The sequence below is a fragment of the Gasterosteus aculeatus genome, chromosome 14 (genome assembly GCF_964276395.1).
Source record: "Gasterosteus aculeatus chromosome 14, fGasAcu3.hap1.1, whole genome shotgun sequence".
Classification (NCBI taxonomy): domain Eukaryota; kingdom Metazoa; phylum Chordata; class Actinopteri; order Perciformes; family Gasterosteidae; genus Gasterosteus; species Gasterosteus aculeatus.
The window spans coordinates 16,977,306-16,997,233 of NC_135702.1; the positions used below are offsets into that span (position 1 = coordinate 16,977,306).

The window sequence follows — 19,928 nt, forward strand, 5'->3', positions numbered from 1 at the left end:
GCATTCAAGGCAGGAAGATATCGTCTCAATACTGCAGACAGACGAGGGAGGTAGCGGCAAATTACAAATAAAAAGACGATAGGAAGAAAAGAAAGATGGAGAAATTTGAGAAAAAGACGAGTGAGACAGCAAGCGAGAGAAAGCGACGGATGAGAAAAATTACGGAGAAATGGACGGCGAACGTAGAGCATTTAATCCATAATGGACGGACTGGTTTCTGCTCAAACCAGTGTCTCATATGCTCAGAACCCGTATTTTTCTAAATGCAGCCCTTCTTTTATTTAGTTAATCGTGAGAACATTATTTATATTTGCAGTCTCACATATATGTTCAGTTATTTGACAATAAATAAATATTGTCAAAATTATTTTATAATCATAGTGAATTCATTTACATGCAAATGTTGATACAACTCTATTTTATTACACTAAGTAGTCACATTATGATCTTCCGGACCTTTGCTTCTAGAATTTTTCTCTAACTGGACCTCTTCACATTTTAGTTGAAGACCCCTGACCTAAGGGTTCATTGCGGTTCATAAGGTGTCAGCATATCACAAAACCGTTGAGTGCTTTATAAACCAAGAGGCGGGGTTTAGAAGTCAACCCTTGGTTTGTGATTGGGCCGTCACCGTTGCGTCCCGCAGTGATGACGTAGGCAGCGTGCGACAGGTCCAGCACCAGCCTGGGCTCCGGAGCGGAGTTGGCAGCAGCGCCAGGCAGACCGGACATGGCCGCCCCCACGGAGCGCTGCCGCCGCGGCAGAGGTTCCGCCGGCTGTCCGCCGACGACGAGGCCTCGGTGGTGGCTCGCGTTGCTCCTCTTCTCCGCGTCCTCCCTGCCGGCGGCGACGGCGCTGGTCGACGGCCTCTACTGCGGCGCGGAAGTGTGCTACGACGTGCTCGGCGTCAGCCGGGAGGCCGTCAAGCTGGACATCGCCCGGGCTTACCGGCAGCTGGCCCGCCGGTACCACCCGGACCGCTTCAGGCCGGGAGACCCCGGCTCGGAGGGAGAGACCCGCGAGTCCGCGCACCGGAAGTTCCTGCTCATCGCCACCGCGTACGAGACGTTAAAGGTCAGTCCGGTTCCCCGGGAACGAGGCTCGTTCAGAGACCAGCTGACTGCGTCCGGTCTGAGAGACGTTTCTGTCCCGGTGTCTCGCAGCCTCCTCGTGGCTCCTGTGACGGTTCTGGAGCAGTGAGGCCGGTTCAGAACCGCGGCCCGCGGTCTCCCGCCTCACTGCTGCAGCAACGTGCGCGTTCACGCGGGTAATGTCCACGTAGGGACACGTGACGTGTTTATCCACGTTTCTCTCGTGCTTCTCTTCAGGATACGTGTAACATCGTTAGTGTCTGCTGCTGTCCAGTGACGTCACTGTTCTACAAACACTGTGCTGTGGTTTATTAATCGCTTCCATCATATGACGTGTTTATTTATATATATATAATATATATATATATATATATATATATATATTATATATATATATATATATATATATATATATATATAATTAGTGGCTGTTTATCTATGACACACGAGGGACATTCAGGGAAATCTTTGTCCATGTAATGTACAAATATTGCTTCCTGCTTCTCAGACATTGTTCTTTGTAATAATTCACAGTAATGTTTTCCACACCAGTACTGTCCAACCAGTTTAGGCAGTGCGACAGATGATTGATCTCAAATTGTTTCATTGAAATGATTTTTTTTTTTTAATATTGTGTCGTGGAAAATACAATAGTTGTTGTTTTCTTGTCTTGACCTCCCAGATTTATATCTACTCTTCTCTTGAAGAGGTTTTAACATCCAATTAGAAAATCTGAAATTAAAAACGTTCCACATTTATTTATTCACAATCTCGGTGGAATAAATGTGCCACACTCGTGTACAATAATGAAAGTGCTCTAACGGAAGCGTCTTTAAAGCGTTCATCACTTTGCCTCAGAATTTATGTTTGTTCAGATTGAACAAACTCCTCACACACATTTTCTGGGAGATTAAAAGAAATCGTGTGGTTACATTCTGAGTTGGACATTCCTTAAGAAAGCAAACCCACCCAAGAGAGGCGAACACGTCCTGCAGGTATTAACAGATAGGAGATATATATATATATATATATATATAGATCCTTCCTATACTTCACTGTTTGTTTTCTCTGCCAAACTACACAAACACTTTAGAACCCCAGTTTGGCTGAGCTCCTCCTGCAGGTCTCCATCACACTAAACCTGCTTCTGAAACAGAAGTGATGTCTGTATGTGCAGGACGAGGACACCCGGAGGGACTACGACTACATGCTGGACCACCCCGAGGAGTACTACCAGCACTACTACACGTACTACCGCCGACAGCTCACCCCCAAGGTGGACGTCAGAATCGTCATCTTGGTCACCATCTGTGCCATCTCCATCTTCCAGGTACGGCCAGAAGCTGTGAAGATGGATAAATAAAGATAAGTGGACTGTGCGGAAACTTTTTCTGTTGCCGGAGAGCGAAACGTTTGACTTTCGGGAACGAAAGTCATGAGTAATAATACACGTGGAGGTTTCTTACTCAAATGAGGAATATACTTACTAGCAAGTAGCACGTGTTTAGCACTTCTTCATATCTCCAGATCAGTTAACCAGTTACTTCCTTAACCATGATCGCGCGCACACACACACACACACACACACACACACACCGTGTCGTTAAATAGGTGGAAATACTAAACCTTTTTTCCAGTATTTCTGGATTAATCAGCCACTGAAAATGGTCCCTGACCATTTCCTTCCATTTCAGTGACATCAGCTGAAGCCTATTCAAGCATTTCAGAAAATGTCTTTAATGTATTAAAAAAGAAGAACTACATTTGTCATCCATTGTAAAGATTCTTCAGCAGGAAGAAGAAAAGCAGCGGTCAGAAAGTCTCTTATTGACGCAATAAGGAGAACGCATTGTGATGAAAGGTATTTACCTACGTGTTTGTTTACACGCACAGATCAACACTGAAGACTCATTTCCATCCGTGGTCACGCGTGAGCTGATCATGGAACCCTGCTGCTCTAAATGTGTCGTGACGAGCTCCTGGACCAGCGTGTTCACTCGCCTGTTTCTCACAGGCGCCGCGTTGCTTAATAATGACCTTCATCCTGCCGCGATGCGTTGGAAGCGTTTTACTGATGAGCTCGTTTAGGGGAAACGCACACGTCTGACCTCCCTGTCTCTCCTCCAGTACTACAGCTGGCACAGCAGCTACAACGAGGCCATCAGCTACCTGGTGACGGTGCCCAAGTACCGGATCCAGGCCACGGAGATCGCCAAGCAGCAGGGCCTCCTCAGCCGCACCAAAGAGAAGGGCAAGAACCGCCGCTCCAAGGAGGAGATCCGCGAGCAGGAGGAGGAGGTGATCCGCGACATCATCAAAAACAAGATCGACATCAAGGGCGGCTACCAGAAGCCCAACCTGTCGGACATCCTGCTGATCCAGATCGTGCTGTCGCCCTACTACCTGACCCAGTACGTCTCCTGGTACGCCTCCTGGTTTTACCGCTTCACCTTCTGCAGGGAGGAGTACGGCGAGGAGGACAAGTTCTACATCATCAGGTCAGTGGTCAGGAGGGAGAAGATGAGTCGCTGTCAGCTGGTCTCACAGCCCACTCGTGTGTTTTCACACCCAGGAGGAACATGAAGATGTCTCAGTCCCAGTTCGACGGCATCGATGAAGACACCCGGCGGTCCTTCCTGGAGAAGCGGCTCTGGATCAAAGAAAACTACGAGGTTTGTCGCTCTCATTCCTCCCAGTTGAAGCCTTTTTCGTTCCTTCTGCTGCAGCCGTCGGGCCGTGAACGCTCCCCGTGTGTTTCCAGCTGCACAGAAAGGAGCAGGAGGAGGAGATGAAGGTGAAGATGGCGACCGACCCGAGGATGAAGAGGTACCGCCGCTGGATGAAGAACGAGGGGCCGGGCCGGCTGACGTTCGCTGACGACTGACGACGCCGCCGAGCCGCGTCCGGACGTCTCGGACACGCACACCTGCCTCAGTGCCGACGCACGCGTTGCCTGTTTATATGGGAGATATTTTCATAGTGATCGGGCCGTACGGACGAGAACGAGGGGAATAAACGGCGTGTTGGGGCTTCAGTCTTTCTCCTTCTTTTTTACATCTTGCTATTTATTTTTTTTAACCGAACCAAAATGAAAGTCCATCGATAAATGCTATTTTTCTTAGAATGTTTGGCTGAAAGCAGACGGATGAGTGAGTTTGGGATGAATTTGTTGTTGGACAGGTGACACCAGAAGGTCACCAGGGTCATGTGAGAAGTGTCTTCGGGCAAAGCGTCGGACGTCTGCTCAACCCGGATGCTGAGTTCAGTGAATTGGCAGTTGAGACGGATCCATAAGGGCCTGGAAGTATTTTGTTAATCACGGACAACGGTCCTCGCTCACCCTGGGAAGCAGGAAACGACACCAAGCGCTCTGGTTTAGTTCTCACCTTGTTCAGAGAGCAGGTGTAAAAAGCAGCGGCTTGCTGACCAGCTAGAAGAAAGATGTGTAGCGACGATATCGATCTTTTGGATCCTTTCCAGCAGATGAGGACAAGCTGTTAATCACATGAATACGTCCCATGTAGGAAGAAGAGTGCAAACCAAGGACACTGATCCAATGTCTGCGTCTTTACAGATAAAGTATCTTTGAATTGTAGACGGCAGATGTTCATCCCTGGATTCTTTATTGTGGTTTCTGCTGCAATGATCATTTGTTGCAGAGAAATAACTTTTTCTTATTGTTTGAAATTTCACAGGGCTTTTAGTTTTCACTTGGTTGTGTTCATATAAACACACGCTTTTCATAATAAATACATTTTCAAATTGTTATTTGAAGTCTGTTGCGTGAGCCGTCCCGTCGAGAGTGAATGAAACTAGCAACTAGCTGGTCGACTCAAAGCTCGTCCCTTCTGCGTCGCCTCAGTCGATACGAGGCAGAAATATGTAACCGAAGGCCTGCGTCATTCCAACATCGACCACTGTAAAGTGAAATTAACCGACTGACTTGAACACAACGTCTCAGATGACGCATACACAGTACACACCACACACTACACAGTACACACTACACAGGCTGAAGGTACTTTGGTTGGTTGTCGCCCGACTCATTTTTTATTTGCAGGTAAACATTCGCTGGTGAGGTTTTATATTTATAGTGAACAATTCGACAAACATCATTTCTGTAATTGAAATGTTCTCCGGCTGAATTTTTATTTGAGTTATCAATAAAATGTCAATTATAAAATATACATTTCAACTGCAATTTCAAACAGAACGTGTTTGTGGAAAACCTTCAGTCTCCTTGAACTCAAATTAGAATCCACATAAAAAGGTGTTTAAACCTTCATGAGTTGTTGATCTCACACACACACACACACACACACACTCTTTTCAGTCAGTCCGGATCCGTTGGTTCGTGTGCAAATACAAACTGGGATCCTTTTCGTCTCAGTGATGTTTTTACTGAATGAAAACAGCTGACTGGTTTTCTGTGAGACTTTATAAGTCCAACATACTCGTGATCTGTCTGAGGAACCTTGTCCTTCCCTCCTCCAGCTTTAAGGTGCATTACATAAAGCTCTCCCGTCCTTACATTCACAGAGCGACATTAGGAAGCCGCCTCTGCGTTTGGATGTCAGATGGGAGAAGAAGAGCTCAAGCGATCCAGATGTTTACAAGATATTTAAAACAAACAAAGGCTTCGGCCAAGGGCCAGTTTTTGTCCCTGCGTCCTTTGTCTCTGCGTCCCTTGTCTCTGCGTCCTTCGCTGGAGACTTGGAAACACAAGAGCAAATCCAAAAAGGCTTTTAGTGAAATCACGAGAAAAAAAACTATTTGGCGATAAAAAAGCAAAAAGGAGAGAAAACCTCCATCTTTTTTAGGTGCCGGCGCGGTCGACTAGTTGAGCTTGTGTGAGCAGAAAGCTGCACGGTGAAGATGTCGCACGGCTTTTGTTCTGTATCGGCTGCAACACGTGTCCCACTTCATGTGTGCCATATGTTACATTCTGGGATATTTCAAAAGTCAGTACAGTAAAATCCTCTGTGAATCAGAAGTACGATAATTCTCGACTAACTGATGCAACGGTATGAGTCAACATTGTTTAAAAAGATTGCTTCAAACCGGTGAGCTAGTAAATCAAAAATAAGACAGAAAGTAAAGAACGGAACAAAATTAGGAATTAGGGCAGAACTGCCTGGAACCTGCATCTGGATGACATCATTTGAATGAGTTGGATGTTTGCATTGAAAGTGAACCTGCACAGGTGGAAACAGTTTGAGTTGTTTAGTAGGAATTTAATTCCAATAAAAACTTTAATTGAATTCATACGATCCTCAACAAACAATCCAACTGTCTGCACATTTCCACTCTCAGCGCTTCTTAGTTTCAGTTTACCAACGACGGGTTCCTCACGGCTCCGGTCCCACTGTGTTGTGATGGTGAAGTCCGACGTGCAGACGCCAGGATTTCTTTGGTCCTTCCCCGTTTGCCGGGGACTCGATGGGAAGCACTGGAAGAACTGGATCAGGCTGACGGGAGATCTTTGAAGAATCTTCGTAATGTCCCGTTTCCGTGCTGCGAGTCGCTCGAGACCACATTTCTTCATCTCGTCTCTTTTCCTTCGAACACGAGTCCACTCGATGAATATCACTGAGAACTAATTTGAGAATTTTGGAGCGAGGACGTCTTGGAAATGTCATGCAATTCATTCAGGCGTCATCCACATCAACATCCAGAAAAGAGATTTTTTGTCGTGAAACCAGGGCGGAAACTTTGACATTTTAAGCGTCTGAGAAGGTCAGGAGGAGAAGAAGGAGTCTAGAAGGTATCGGATCTTTATATCCCTTTTGTTTTGGGACGTTTCAACAGGTGCTGCATTATGAAGTCTTAGGAAGTCTTGACCAGGTCGTACACGTAAATGAGGAAGTCGTCGTCAAACTTAATGAAGTAGACGGAGGGCTTGGCCTCCACCTGATGGATGACCATGCCTGTTCGTTTGCCGCCATCCTCTTTGGCGTACTCCACCTGTTTGCCCACCAGGCTGTCCAGCACCTCGCCAGGTTCCCTCTCCGCCGGGACGCCGTCGTCTGCAGCGAGAGAGGGGGAGAGGGAGGTTAGCAGGAATTAGCTCGTCTGCATCCAGGTGACTGTTGTGATGTGCGAAATGCAGATGAAGGGCAGGAAGAGAAGAACCTGCTGTGGTTCACTTCCTGGGACCAGTAAGTTATAAAATATATGCATATATATCTATCTATATATATAGATATATATATATATCTATATATATAGATGTAACCGCTCCCTCTCATCTCATCTATTAAATATCACCATTTTCCATAAGGATGATGATATTGCTGCTCTGACATTCCAATAATGTTCCTCTTAAAGGGGCAGAATTCAGATATCGTCAAACTACTTGGGGCACTTTAACTTTTTCAGTGCTATGCGTGTTTAGGCGTGTTTGGCCTTTACACACTAAAACTGGCTTATTTATGAAACCAAAAGGTTTATATTGACTATTCGTGTGATGACTAAAGGGGACACTTGTGAGTGGGCTTTAATGTGAAAATATCAGTATATATTTCACCAATGAGGTACGAGAGGCTGTACTTTATCGCCGAGTAATGGAACAGTTCCAGGGTGTTGTTGGACCCTCAAACTGACCTTTAGAACACGGTTACATCATAAACAGTAAGCAAGTAGCTGCCTTCCATTACATTACATTTAGCGGACGCTCTTATCCAAAGCGACTTAGGTTGCATTTTACATTTTTCCCGGGGAGCAATTAGGGCTTGGATGTTTTGCTCAGCCGGGTTTGAACCGCCAACCTTGCGGTTCCCAGCGCACCCGCTCGACTCCACGCGCCAACGCCGCCCCAGTCAGCACAAAACAGTTGTAGCCACCAAGCGTCGTGTGTCGCATTTCAGTAGTCTAGAGAAAAATGGTCCCGTACGTGCCGGTAAACAGCATCGGGTCTCCTTTGTCCACACGACATCCACCTTAATTGTCCGGTTGCAAACAACTAACTTTTGTGCAAAATCGAATTATTTTGAGTGCGCAGTGATGTGGAACGCTCAGGTAAATGTAACCAGGTACTGAACATTATGGCTCAATAATGTCCACCCTGTGACTCACTCAACAGATCCCAGAGCAGCCTGATCAAAAGCTTCAACCCTACGAAACATGAAGGAAGAAGCCTGAAACGGTCCTATTTGTTATGCTTTTGCTTTGATTGAGTAAAGCAGAACAAATCCAGAGAGGCTTTGGTGGAGGCCTCACGGACACTTTACGGACACGGAGAAATGAGATCTCTCGGCTCGTCCTGGGACGGGAACCGCAAGCGCCAATTGAATGACGGCAGCCCCACGTGCAACAGAGCGGCAGCTTCTTCAGCCGGTGAAAGGAGGAAACGTGTGAGAAACGGCTCAAGGGCAAAAGTCGCGTTCGTGTTCATCATTCAAAAACACCCGGGAATGAAGCTGAGCTTCTAGCTTTGATCGATGAGTGAAGTTTGCCGGCAACATTTTATTTGGATTCGCTGGACTGGTCATGTGGGCCCATGAGTGCCTGTTATTGAGACTCGGGGACGGCGTTGGTGACAGAGGGGTTAAGGGCTCTTCACTCACTGGAGTCGGGCATGATGCGGAGGTCTCCCTCTTTGTAGTCGTCCAGCAGCTGGTACATGTAGAGGACGGGGTCTTTCTCGTAGGTGATGTAGAACCAGGTGGTCATGATGGGCGCCCGGGCCAGCACCATCCCCCTCCACTCCTCCTTCGGACCTTCCTCCGTCTCAAACATGTGCTCCACCGCTTTACCGATCATGGTGTCGGCCAGGTTGACGTCTGCTGGGCGGGATTTTGCTGAAGGACCAAAGCATTTTTTTAAATCACCGGTTCAAATCCAGCGTGGTACCGTTTGTACTTGGTCAGTACTCTCAGTAAGAGTACACAACATACTCTCATCTTCAGACACTCGCACTACAAAGGAAGCAAACAGAACGGATGAGAAACGGAGGGACTTTGTGTCTATTAAGCCTTGACTCCACTTTCAGAAATATGAGCTGGACTTTGATGTAAAAGCTGATCTTAGCATGTGTAGGTGCTGTCATTAGTATGTTTACACGCCTGTGGGAAGGGATGAGAACATCTACTTGATGGTGACACACACACACACACACACACACACACACACACACACACGTGCTACATTCCAATTTTTTATTGCGGTTAATCTCAATTTAAACTTAATTCAATTTTCAAATGTAAAAAAAAAAAACCTATGCAATCAAATCAAATATAAAAAAAAAGTGTTTTGCCACCGACGCTTTAAACCGGAGCGGTGAGATGTTTAGAATCACTGACTTTCTTTTATTCTTATTGTGTTTTTTTGCAACCCAGATACAACATCGATGGTCTTGCAGAGGCAACTGCTTTGCTTTTATATTTGATTACATTCATTTTTATTTTTTTGATTACATTCATTTTTATTTTTCAAATTAATTGAATAAAGCTGAAGTTAGAATACGGTAACTGTTGCTCTGTAAAGGGACTACTGCTGTTAAAAAGCACCTTATAAGTCTTTGCCCAAATAAAGTGCCCAACCTTTGAAATGAATGTTGTCATTTTGTGCATGTGATTCATTCATTGTTTAGCTTTGCTCAGCACTAATTATTATTTTACTGAATAATACGGTGACAAAAAAATAAATAAAAGAATAATGTTTTCTTAATTGAGTGAATGTTTAATCCTGCTAATGCTAGCATGTTATCTTCTGGCACAAGTTGTTGCGGAAAGGAATTCTTTATGCGATATTTAAAAAAATCAAACATTTAGACTTTCTCCAAAAACTACATGAGCTGCGTGATGTTCGGTCTTACCCAGTCGGTCCGGGAGGACCTCCAGGCCCTGAACCCTCTCATCATTGTGAAGCTCCAGGCCGTAAATGCAGTCAAAGCCATCGTACTTTATCAGATAGAGAGACGGGTTCACGGGGACCTGGTGGGAACAAACAGGATTCTGTTATTTATGTCTTCACAGTCCTTTAAGATGCAGAAGAAGATCTGGTACCGAGACCTCAGCAGCTCTCCACGTACATGTACGCAGCTCAAAATAACCAAAGGAACAATCTTTTATCAGGATACGGCGTTGAGTCAGCTGCTGACAGTCAGTAAGTAGCAGAGCGGGTTCAGCTGCATTTGATGGAATAACAACAGGTGCACTAGAGGGGCGACAATGAGACGGCCCCCGAAACAGGAGTTTCTCCCTATGGGTCTCTGACTGGTTTCCACTAATGTTGGCTTCAGCTAGAGTCACCATCACTACAGGGAGCATGAGGCCATTTCTTAACCCTTCTGCAGTGTCCAGCCCCTCCCGGATGGCACAAGGAGATTTAATGTGTCTCCCAGCACAATCTCCAGGACATGGAGGCGATTCAGGAGACAGGCAGTTACTCTAGGAGAGCTGGACGGGGCCGTAGAAGGTCCTCAACCCATCAGCAGCACCGATATATCTGCTGCTTTGTGCACGGAGGAACAGGTTGAGTACTGCCCGAGTCCTACAGAATGACCTCCAGCAGGCCACTGGTCTGAATGTCTCTGCCTATCAGAAACAGACTTCATGGGGGCGGCCTCATTGCATGACGTCTTGTAGTGTGCCATGTGCTCACTGTCCACCCTGGAGCTCCATTGGCATTTGCTATAGATCACTAGGATTGACATCTCCACCACTGGCGCGCTGTCCTTCTCACAGATGAGAGCAGGTTCCCCCTGAGCACCTGTGATAGACGTGCAAGGGTCTGGAGAAGCTGAGGAGCACGTATGGTTCAGCGTGGTGGTGGTCACCGATGGTCTGAGGGGACGTATCCATGGAAACACGCACAGACCTCTGCAGAGAACGCCAGTCTGACTGCCTTTAGGGATCGGGTGAATATCGGGATCATTTTTCCACTTTCATTTTCGCGGTGTCTATAAAATGAAGCCTCCTGTAGGCTGAAACGTTTATTTCGTTCTAAGACATTCAACAGTCCAACCTCCAACGTCATTTGTTTCACATTGACGTGTGATTTGTTTCCAAAGGGTTCCTTTGTTTTTTAGCAGGGTTATTTGTGTGTACTGGTGAGTGCGCACACATGATCAGCGATGTCTCCTGATCAGAGTCATCTCGTACCATCTGCCAGAGTCCCGTTAGCTCACCTGGTCGAGCACGGCTCCTTTCCACACCGCGTGTCCTCCCCCTTCTTTCCACACGTGTTGGATCCTGCAGCCGACGATGTTGTGTGTGGGCTGTGACGGGACTTGGTTCGTCGGACTCAGACTGCTCTTGTGTTTCCTGTCAGGACGTTTGTGTTTATTACTTTATTTACTGATGTTATTGTTCTGTTTGAGTTCAATTATTGTGGCTCACTTGTTGGGATTCTTCCTCTTCATCATGTTTTCAGAAACACCTGCAGATGAGACACAGCACATTAAAAGTTACAACTTCCTGCTTGGATTTAAAGGGATTTATTAGAGATGTTGCATAATTTATATTGAATCAATCCTAAAGTATTCAAATAATACTACAAATCAGTGGTGAGCGGAGGCTGTATTAAAAAAAACTCAAAAGCCCCCGTTCTAAAAATATATCATCACAAACTGCTGTTTAAAGTCAACCCGAAGGAAATACTTTAAGCATGAGCAGGGTGAGAACCTCTCGACCTCTCGACCTCTCGCTCTACATCCCCATGTGACGATGACGCATCTCTGATGACAAAATCACAGTTTACAAACACTGTCAGCGCCGGATTACATTCAAATAATCTTAACATCTCTGCAAGTTGCAGCGTTAGATTGAATATTTACGCGCCCTGCCGGTGGGGATGACCTCTGACCTGCATCAGCTGCGTGTCTGCGTCCTGGAGGGCTCTTCATTCATCTGCAGGCTGGGAGGCAGCCGGGCTGCCCGGCCGCACAGCTACAACACAAACCCGCCCAGGGCTTAAACAGCAGCAGAGAAACACAGGGCGCAATAACACACAACACGCGTGTCCTGCTGAAGCCGTTACTGACATCTGGTGGTAGAAAGCAGGAGCAACAACAACAACAGACCCGTTTCTGTTTCACCTTGAAATGAGTGTCTGCTGCATCTGTGTGTCCTTTCCACAAAAATGAGCATGTTAAAATGCTAAATGCTGCGCGCGAGTGCGGCTAGCGGTGCTAACCAGGCTAACAGTGCTCTGCAGAGCAGGAACTGGAGGAGGCCATCGGCGTCCCAGAGCAGCGCCGAGCAGCGAGCACGGGCCGGCTGGCGGGGCACGCACACATGCAGTACACCGCAAGTGCACGTTCAGCAGTATTTACCTTGTACGGGTGTTCTGGAGCGCTGATGTTCAGCAGTTTTCCAGCCTTTGAGATTTTCGGCTCATCCGCTGAATCGAACCTGAGACAGAAAGAACACAAAAGTCAAACGATATCGGTTGTAGTTGTAGTTTTATCACTGATATAAAACGGCCCCTGTGAGGAAGTTTAACAGCATCCTAATGTGGTGACAATCAAGCGATGAAAAGGCCGGGAGAGCTGAGGAAGAACAAGAGATGCGGCTGAAAGCTTTGGAAAAGCTGGACCCATTGCAGGTTGTGAAGGAGAGGATGCGGCGCGTGTGACCAGCACACCTCACACGTGACGTCAAGTGGACGCCTTGTCCACTTGACGGTGGGTTTCGGGGCAGAGGATGATGTATGTGTACAGACTGTAAAGCCCTCTGAGGCAAATTTGTAATTTGCGATTCTGGGCTATACAAAATAAAATGACTTGACTTGACTTGACTTGTGACAAACCCGCTCAGGCGCTCCTGATGTCACGGGACAGACGTGAGGTCACAGTGACCTTGACCTATGACCTCCTACATCTAGAGCCCCGTTGGAGTTGGGAGTTCCTGACATGTTGTATTCTAGAGTGCGGTTAGAACCCGTTCATCTGGGACCGGGGGTTCCGCCCACAGCCGATCGGCTTTCAAAAGGTTCAATTATTGATCAGTGGAGCCTGTGAGGAAGGTTTTGGATTATTTATGTGTAACACATCCGACCCTTTGATCGCTCACTGCTCCGTCACGATGGGCCCTGATCAAGACCTCCGACCCCGAAACACCTAAAAACCCAGCAAGAAAAACTGGAAATGTGTCATTTTAAACCGTATAAACTGTTAAAACGAGAACAAGACATCCCCAGGCAGGCTGTATGCAGCTGGTGTTGATTTCCCTCCTGTTGCCAATGGCAACATGTGATGTCGTCATGAGGGGCAGCGCGGCCCCCAACTCATCCTGCCCAGGATGCAACTTCAATGCAGTGAAATCAGAGCCTGGAATTTGGAGCAAAACGACATTGTTCTCTGTGCACACGCACGCGCACACACACACACACAGAAATGCAAGTTTCTCCTCTAAAACATCTGGATTTTATCAAGACGCACAACTGCCCAGACGTGATTCAACCAGTACAACAAAGCTAGAGTTTTCTGTGTGAGATTAGTCGTCCTACTTTATCCCAACTTGCCAAAAACTAAATCTTTTCATCTGGTTTTCTGCATTTAAAAAGCTACACTTTTAAGTGCTTAGTCAGCATCCCAGTCGGTTTTCTTTGAGTTATGGCCAGGTTGAAACTTAATGATCTATTTTCATTACCAACAAAACCCTTATCTCAATAATGAGCAGGAAATGTCTGGACAGAATTAAAGATAATCTTTTCAGAACGATATTGTTAGATGTTAAATAAAAGCTAAAGCTGTAACATTTCCAGCAAGCAACACTGTTCAATTTTTAAACAGTTGTAACCGTGGAAACAGCTTGGGCTAGCCTACCTGCTCCAGCGGAGCTGTTACCGTGGAAACCTTTCTGGCTAGCGTACCTGCTACAATGCAACAGGGCTGTAACCGTGGAAACGTTTGTGGCCTCCATTCATGCTGTAATGTAAAGAATATATTTGGCTGAGCAGCGGTGCTCCACTGCAGCAGAGCTCGACCTGCAGAAATGCTTTAGCTGCTATAAACGCAAAGCGTTAACAGGTCTATAAAGTGGGAGAAATGCTTTGATAGCACCCATGAAACGCTAACAGAGCTATTACCTTAAGTTAATAAGCTTCCCTCTGACTGTGGCCGACTCTGAATAAGAGACTTAGTGGGGACCTGGATTGCAAATACACTGCAGGTGGTGATCAATGATGGATTTAACCTGTTTGTGCATCAGGTTGTTGCTGACCCGGTACCACAGGTCGCTGTTGTGGTACCGGGTCAGACAAGTATGCCCCGGTACAAGTACAAGACCGCTACTTGATTTACGTGTGGGTCCATCCCTCAAAGCTGCTCCAGAGAATCAGCTTTTCCTTAAAGAAACTATACAAGATAAAATAATGAATACATAAACCCACATTATTCACTTATTTCAAATGTTAAATAAAAACCCAAACTGTGTTAGAGGGATAGCATGATTTTATTGTGATTTGGGTGAACTGTAGCTTTAAAGAAAGTAGCCCGTGTAGCGCTGTTACTGAAATAATACACGTTTGGGGTTCCGCAAGTAGACAAACAACACACACAAACCCCATCTATGATGATCGACTGCTGTAATCTCGGGTTGATCCGCCTGTGGCTGCACCTGCACCCTCGCACTGCAGGTGGCCTTGGACCCGGGCGGGTAAAGGGGCGTGGCCGCCACCACAAGTTACTACTTAATTCAATTCATTTTTAATTCAGTAACTGCTTCTGCAAACCAAACTCTGTTTAGATTCCAAAGGGTATTCACTGGCTTCCGTTTCCCCTGACAGATGTATTAGCCACGTGTTGGCTGTGCTTAGTTCATCAGCTACCTCTCCAGCTACAATACATGGATGTATGCAGGCACCACCCACACAGGCACGAGACCGAGCAGGTTGTGAATGGCCAGTCAGCCACGTTGCTCGTCTTTTTGCTACTTTTACGTACCGCCCCAGAGCGAAGGGGCGGGAAAGGGACCTGAGGAAAGTGCCCGGCGCGGGCACCGTGGAGGGGATCTCTGCGGCAAACGCAGAGCGATCCCCGTCAGAGAGACGGCAGTGAACCGGGTTTGGTCTCGCGCTGCCGGTGCTTCCCCGCCCCTCCCCCGACAGACTAACCGTCGGCGGGAGAACGCCAGCGATAAAACGAGCGCTCAGTGTGCTTCCTTTGGCTGTTTACCTGAGGGCTGACTAGCTAGCTAACGAGAGACAGCTGCGTATGTGTTTCTGTCTTACCGTTGTTATTTTTAAAAATTGGAGTTCGAAGCGAACTGCGGCGGGTTTTCTCGCCTCCTGCTGTTTATCCACAGAGCCCGTTTGTACTTTACAGGAACCAGCAGAGACTCCACAGCCATCTCACCGTGGAAAGTTAACACGTAGAAGATACAAAAGGAAGACGTCCGGTTCAGGCTTTCACAATAAAAGCGCCAGTGACAGGAACGAGCGATGACGATAGATACAAGTACATGTTACAAATGTAGACAATCACATCAATGCAATTAATACGGCGCTTGAGCCGTATGCCCCAATGCTACCTTTATGCGCGGGATTATCATCAAATATAGTCTTATTCCAGGTGCATGTCAGTTGAATATCTGTGCATCCATTAAAGGGTATTAAGACTATACATTTAAATGATCTGAATGAAAACAACTAAATATGTCTAATCTATAACTAAGAAATACAAAATCATTTTCATTTTACTCCTTTCTTGTTTGACTTTTTAGATCCATTTTTATAGAGTTAATATAACGAACATCCATCAAATGAGGGTCATAAATACATTTAAGACATTCCCGCTGAGAATTAATATGGAAGAGGTAAGAAAGACTAGGCTGTAACAAAAGTCCAACAATAGTCTCTTATTTTTTCTATCGCCTCACTTCCGGTCGTAATGCTGCAGACTCTCTCTCTCTCTCTCTCTCCGCCCATGCTGCGCCCTGCCAGATACAGAGAATACAGCGACACCGGCTGCCGCATTACGCTGCTTTACGTTGCTAAATAGTGATCTGCTCTGCTGTTGAATGCGACAGTGGAGGAGACAGACAGAGAGACAGAGACATGTAGACACAGAGAGAAAGACAGACAGACACGAGCAGAAAGGACCTTTCAGTTGATCACTTATAAAAGTAATGTCATGATACGATCTGTGTCTTGACCGCAACATTTTCCTATTTAATTCTCCTGTCCAAGATGTGATAATAAATGACTAATTTACACCATGTGACCTTTGTAATTCAGTGTTTATTATGTTATTCATAACAACGTATGACATCTGAATCAATCCAATGCAAACGTTGTTTTCAGTGTTATGAACACTTAACAATACAATCTAGAAGGTGCTTTTAATCCAGTTAGTTTCCCCCTGTCAGGTAATCCCCATCACAAGAACAGGGTCCATTCGACCTCTGCAGCTCACCCAGAATGCAGCAGCTCCTCCCACTCCTCCGTCCCGTCTGCATCCAGGACCTGGTCCAACCCGACATCCCGACCTCTGACCTCTCCGCTCTGCATGTGATAAACTGCTTGTTCCTCCTCACTGAGAGCAAAACACTCGACTAGATCTCCACTCTTTGCTGTCCTGCTCCTAAATGGTGGAAGGAGGTCTCTGAAGACATCAGGACCACAGAGAGCCTTCACATCTTCAGACTAAAGACACACCTCTTCAGACTCTACCTCCACTAACACACTAACTGTAGCACTTACATTGGACTAATAATGGTTCTTATCTACAGCAAGTTATAAATCGGCTTATTTGATGAAATTGCACTTTCTTGTTTCTTGTTCTTCTGAGTTTGTTTCCTTATGGTTGAAATGTTCTTATTGTAAGTCGCTTTGGACAAAAGCGTCAGATAAATGACATGTGATGTGATGTAGAGCCAAGATGGTCTATGTCATTCTCCCTCTGTCCATCTCACATTCCTTTGAACTGCTGCATGATGGACAGAAGGTGCTCGCTGCGTTTCTGGATGCTGTTCTGCTCCTCCTTCAGCCTCTCCTGCTCCTGCAGCACCTCCTCCTGAGGACCAGACAGAGGACAGAGTTCATTTAAACGCAAAAATCCAAATATATTTTATGAGAGGTCTTTTCTCTTCATCATTTTAAGAAGCAGAAGACCTTAAAGAAGAGCCGTGTGATCAAAAAGAAAAGTGGCCGGGTGGGAGATGTTAAAGAAACCGCACAGAGAGTCTGCAGAAGAGGAAATGGAGAAGAGGCTGGCGTGAAGTGGCGTGTGTCTACTGACCCGGAGTCTGCAGAGCTCCCTCCTCTCTCGGTCGTTCTCCTCCGCTCTCGCTCGGAGCCACGCCTCGTTCTGAGAGCGATGTCTGTCCAGCATCTCCTGCAGCTCCTGACACACACACAACGTGTATCCAGACAGCCTGATTTAACATGCCAACATGTTTAGCAAGTTAGCAATAACACATTAACAAAATACCTGTTAGCGAGAATGTTTTACAGTTGATTAGATTAGTTTTAAATCAGAATAACTAGTATATTATATAGAATGGAATAAGCTCATATGTTGAAATAAAGGGAATGAAACCTGTTGCTGTTGTTGTCTGCAGGCTTCATGACCTTCCTTCTCTCTTTGCAGCGCCACAACAGCTTGAGATAAATCTGACCTCTCTCTGGGAGAAAGAATAAGTTAATCAGTCAACCAGATGATCTTTCCAAGGTCGCCGCAACTCTATCTGTTTTCCACTGAAGGTCAACTTGTGTGAGACATTGATTTTTAACCGGGTTATGAAATCCGTCTCAGTCTTCTGGAAAACTTTCCCTCAGAAGGGGGCAACAAGAGATCCTCCAGCTCACACTGAGAATGGGACGCCGCTGACCGCAACTGAGGAGGCTATTGGGCGGTGGAAGGAGAGCTGGGGCGCTCGCACTATTTTGGTTGACACGCCTCTTCAACATTGAGTGGAGGTCTGGGACGCTGCCAACGAGAGGCAGACCGGCTGCTGGTACCTCTCTTCAACCAGACAGTCTGTGCCAATTCAAGGGGTATCAAAGCACCCCGCCTGTAAGGTCCCTGTCACAGGGAGGCAAAGTGTTCTCGCACAAAGGCCACCGCTGGTATTTACTGTGCAGGGAACTTTTTAGTCTGCAAAGCCAATGGATTTGCTTTGGACAATGTGAGTCACGGAAAGAAAAAAAACATTTACACAATGACAAAATGAACTTTTAACATCCACTTTCTTCATCCATTCCTCCGACTTTGTCTTGCGTTGCGTCTTTGGCAGTTCACAGTAGCCTGCTGAAGTCTCAGTCCACTGGTGGTTTGCCGTGTGGTTGGTAGCTGTGTAACGCCTTCAAGTGGTACTTCAGGCTTGTAGTACTCAGTTTACAGCGCTAAGAGCTTTGCTTTTGTTGATTACGCTGTCTGGTAGAGATTTTAAATGAAAGTGTCCATTTAAAAGTGATTTATCTTTGTGTGCGCTGCAGTGTCGAGCCCCTCCCAATGCTCAAAAAATAAATGCTGTTAACGCAAATAATTGTGGAGTTAATGGATTGCTACATTAATGTGTTCGTAAGGCGTCAGCGTGCCCAGCCCTATTAAACATGTATTAAAGAAGAAATTAAATAATGTCAACAAAATATACAAAAATGGTACTACACAAGGGTGTACGTGTACCGATCCACGTTCTGGAACTCCTGGTCAAGCAGAGTAAAGGCTGCCTGGATTTTTCTCATGGCCTCATCTCGAGCTGCACTGAAGTCTCTGTAGAGAACCGCCTGCACAAAGAAACCCTATGTTACCAGTGATAGTGAGAGTACATTAATTACTACTGCTGCTACTACAAATTATACTGCTACAACCAGTACTGTTCGCCTTCGACTGTCCGTGCTACACTGCTACACTGCTAAGGACTATTGCTACCGCAAGTACCACTTCTGACGTTAGAATACTACTTCTGCTGCCACTGCAACACGCTACTACTACTGCTACTACTGCTACTGCTACTGCTGCTGCTGCTACTGCTGCTACTACTACTGCTGCTGCTGCTGCTAGTACTACTGCTACGGCTACTGCTGCTACTGTTACTACTGCTACTGCTACTACTACTGCTACTGCTGCTGCTGCTGCTACTGCTGCTACTGCTACTACTGCTACTACTGCTACTACTACGGCTACTGCTACTACTACTGCTACTACTACGGCTACTGCTACTACTACTGCTGCTGCTACTACTACTGCTACGGCTACTGCTGCTACTGCTACTACTGCTACTGCTACTACTGCTGCTGCTGCTGCTGCTACTGCTACTACTGCTACTGCTACTACTACTGCTACTACTACTACTGCTACGGCTGCTGCTGCTACTGCTACTACTACTGCTGCTGCTGCTGCTCCTGCTGCTACTACTACTACTGCTACTGCTACTACTGCTACTGCTACGGCTACTGCTGCTGCTACTACTCCTACTCCTGCTGCTGCTGCTACTACTGCTACTGCTACGGCTACTGCTGCTGCTACTACTGCTGCTACTACTGCTACGACTGCTGCTGCTGCTACTACTACTACTGCTACTACTACTGCTACTACTGCTACTGCTGCTGCTGCTGCTACTACTACTGCTGCTGCTGCTACTGCTACTGCTGCTGCTGCTACTACTGCAACTGCTACTACTGCTACTGCTACGGCTACTGCTGCTGCTACTACTGCTACTACTGCTGCTGCTGCTACTACTGCTACTACTACTGCTACTACTACTGCTACTACTGCTACTACTGCTGCTACTGCTGCTACTACTGCTGCTGCTACTACTGCTACTGCTACGGCTACTGCTGCTGCTACTACTGCTACTACTGCTACTACTACTGCTACTACTGCTACTACTACTGCTACTGCTGCTACTACTGCTGCTGCTGCTGCTACTACTACTACTACTGCTACTG

General features: G+C 46.4%; 3 protein-coding genes across 8 annotated transcripts in view; 1 reads left to right on the top strand and 2 right to left on the bottom strand.

Annotated features, from left to right (window-relative positions):
* Positions 1–4,859, top strand: dnajc25 (DnaJ (Hsp40) homolog, subfamily C, member 25). Its single transcript, XM_040197587.2, has 5 exons — positions 1–1,074; positions 2,269–2,421; positions 3,219–3,589; positions 3,664–3,763; positions 3,853–4,859. The coding sequence occupies exons 1-5, from the start codon at positions 730–732 to the stop codon at positions 3,973–3,975; spliced, it is 1,092 nt and encodes a 363-aa protein (XP_040053521.1). The 5' UTR covers positions 1–729; the 3' UTR covers positions 3,976–4,859.
* A 347-nt stretch (positions 4,860–5,206) lies between these two features.
* Positions 5,207–15,460, bottom strand: spina (spindlin a). 5 transcript variants are annotated; one of them, XM_078088401.1, is made up of 9 exons: positions 15,267–15,437; positions 12,367–12,445; positions 11,898–11,980; positions 11,717–11,769; positions 11,432–11,471; positions 11,221–11,356; positions 9,907–10,024; positions 8,657–8,890; positions 5,207–7,117 (listed from the first exon to the last, which is right to left on the bottom strand). In XM_078088401.1, exons 5-9 carry the CDS (start codon positions 11,455–11,457, stop codon positions 6,918–6,920), a joined length of 714 nt encoding a protein of 237 aa, XP_077944527.1. In that variant the 5' UTR covers positions 11,458–11,471; positions 11,717–11,769; positions 11,898–11,980; positions 12,367–12,445; positions 15,267–15,437; the 3' UTR covers positions 5,207–6,917. The 5 variants fall into 5 exon arrangements, with proteins under 5 accessions (XP_077944527.1, XP_077944526.1, XP_040053525.1 ...); XM_078088400.1 differs by having other exon boundaries at positions 11,693–11,769; XM_040197591.2 differs by lacking the exon at positions 11,717–11,769 and having other exon boundaries at positions 15,267–15,460.
* Positions 15,461–16,254: 794 nt separating this feature from the next.
* Positions 16,255–19,928, bottom strand: part of LOC120831830 (uncharacterized) — a 14,752-nt gene continuing 11,078 nt past the window's right edge. For both annotated transcript variants that reach the window (XM_040197594.2, XM_040197596.2), the window contains exons 15-18: positions 18,664–18,764; positions 17,575–17,659; positions 17,275–17,379; positions 16,255–17,049 (exon numbers count right to left, since the gene is read on the bottom strand). In XM_040197594.2, coding sequence (XP_040053528.2) covers positions 16,945–17,049; positions 17,275–17,379; positions 17,575–17,659; positions 18,664–18,764 — 396 coding nt within the window. In that variant the 3' untranslated portion in view covers positions 16,255–16,944. The remainder of the gene's footprint in view (positions 17,050–17,274; positions 17,380–17,574; positions 17,660–18,663; positions 18,765–19,928) is intronic.

Excerpts from the sequence above, each read along its gene's own strand:
- dnajc25 (XM_040197587.2), top strand. The coding sequence starts at position 730 with ATGGCCGCCCCCACGGAGCGCTGCCGCCGCGGCAGAGGTTCCGCCGGC. Across the intron at positions 3,590-3,663 it reads GACAAGTTCTACATCATCAG|GAGGAACATGAAGATGTCTC; the intron begins GTCAGTGGTCAG and ends TTTCACACCCAG. Across the intron at positions 3,764-3,852 it reads GGATCAAAGAAAACTACGAG|CTGCACAGAAAGGAGCAGGA; the intron begins GTTTGTCGCTCT and ends GTGTGTTTCCAG.
- spina (XM_040197591.2), bottom strand. The coding sequence starts at position 11,937 with ATGAAGAGCCCTCCAGGACGCAGACACGCAGCTGATGCAG. Across the intron at positions 11,357-11,431 it reads AAGAGGAAGAATCCCAACAA|GAAACACAAGAGCAGTCTGA; the intron begins GTGAGCCACAAT and ends ACGTCCTGACAG. Across the intron at positions 10,025-11,220 it reads AAGGAGCCGTGCTCGACCAG|GTCCCCGTGAACCCGTCTCT; the intron begins GTGAGCTAACGG and ends TGTTCCCACCAG.